The following is a 1,100-nucleotide window of genomic DNA, read 5'->3' as shown; positions in this document are numbered from 1 at the left end:
ACCTATTCAGTAAATGGTGCTGGAAAACTGACTGATCACATGCAGAAGATTGAAACAGGATCCCTACCTATCACATACACAAAAATTAACTCTAAATGGATCAAAGACCTAAACGTAAAACCCCAAACTATAAGAATCTTAGAAAACGCAGGAGGCACCCTTATGGAAATTGGAACTGGCAACCAATTCCTATTCAGAACCCTAAAGGTCAACACCTTAAGAGATAAGATAGACAAGTGGTACCTCATCAAACTAACGAGCTTCTGCAATGCAAAAGAAACCATCAAGAGAGCAGGGGATCGCTGCTCCTGCTGGCGGTCCTGGCCGTTGCCCTGACCGTGAGCCCCGCGATCGGCAACAACCCAGAGAAGCCCCAGCGCCGGCTGGGCGGCCTCATAGACGCCAATGCGAACGAGGAGGGCGTGCAGCGCGCGCTGGACTTCGCGGTCAGCGAGTACAACAAGAGCAGCAACGACATGTACCACAGCCGCCCGCTGCAGCTGGTGCACGCCCGCAAGCAGATTGTGGCGGGCATGAACTACTTCCTGGACGTGGAGCTGGGCCGAACCACCTGCACCAAATCCCAGCCCCACCTGGAGAACTGTCCTTTCCATGAGCAGCCGCATCTGAAGAGGAAGGCGTTCTGCTCATTTCAGATCTATGATGTTCCTTGGCTGGGCACAATGTCCTAGATGAAATCCAGCTGTCAGAATGCCTAGGGGTCTGCATCACCTGGGCCAAGCCAACCCCCTCTCCACCCCCTTGACCAGTTCCCTCCCTTGGCTGGCATCTCTTCCCTGCTCGGGCACCAGGAGACAGAGAACGATGCAGAGGCCACTGTTGACAGCAGATGGCTCCTGTCTTCCCACTGTCCCCCATTCCTTCAAGTGCATACCCCACCACTCCCTCAATAAAGAGTAACATCAGCTTGAAAAAAAAAAAAGAGAGAGCAGGGAGACAAACCACAGAATGGGAAAAGATATTTGCCAACTGTATATCTGACAAAGGCCTAACATCTAGGATCTATAAGGAACTCAAACGCTCCGAAAGGAAAAAAACAAACAGCCCCATTAAAAAGTGGGCAAAAGACATGAATAGAC

The 1,100-nt window shown here is 51.2% G+C and overlaps 1 protein-coding gene across 1 annotated transcript in view; it reads left to right on the top strand.

Annotated features, from left to right (window-relative positions):
• The window catches only part of LOC103264656 (cystatin-C-like), a 23,421-nt gene extending 22,596 nt beyond the window's left edge, over nucleotides 1-825 (top strand). Inside the window, 1 exon segment of the mRNA XM_021714635.1 lies at nucleotides 278-825. Coding sequence (XP_021570310.1) covers nucleotides 278-719 — 442 coding nt within the window. The 3' untranslated portion in view covers nucleotides 720-825.
• Nucleotides 826-1,100: the final 275 nt, after the last annotated feature.

This window comes from Carlito syrichta, unplaced genomic scaffold, assembly GCF_000164805.1.
Source record: "Carlito syrichta isolate Samal-C Ts95f unplaced genomic scaffold, Tarsius_syrichta-2.0.1 Scaffold305688, whole genome shotgun sequence".
NCBI classification, from domain to species: domain Eukaryota; kingdom Metazoa; phylum Chordata; class Mammalia; order Primates; family Tarsiidae; genus Carlito; species Carlito syrichta.
The sequence above is the reverse complement of the archived record's forward strand: the minus strand, read 5'-3'. Positions and strand labels throughout refer to the sequence as shown.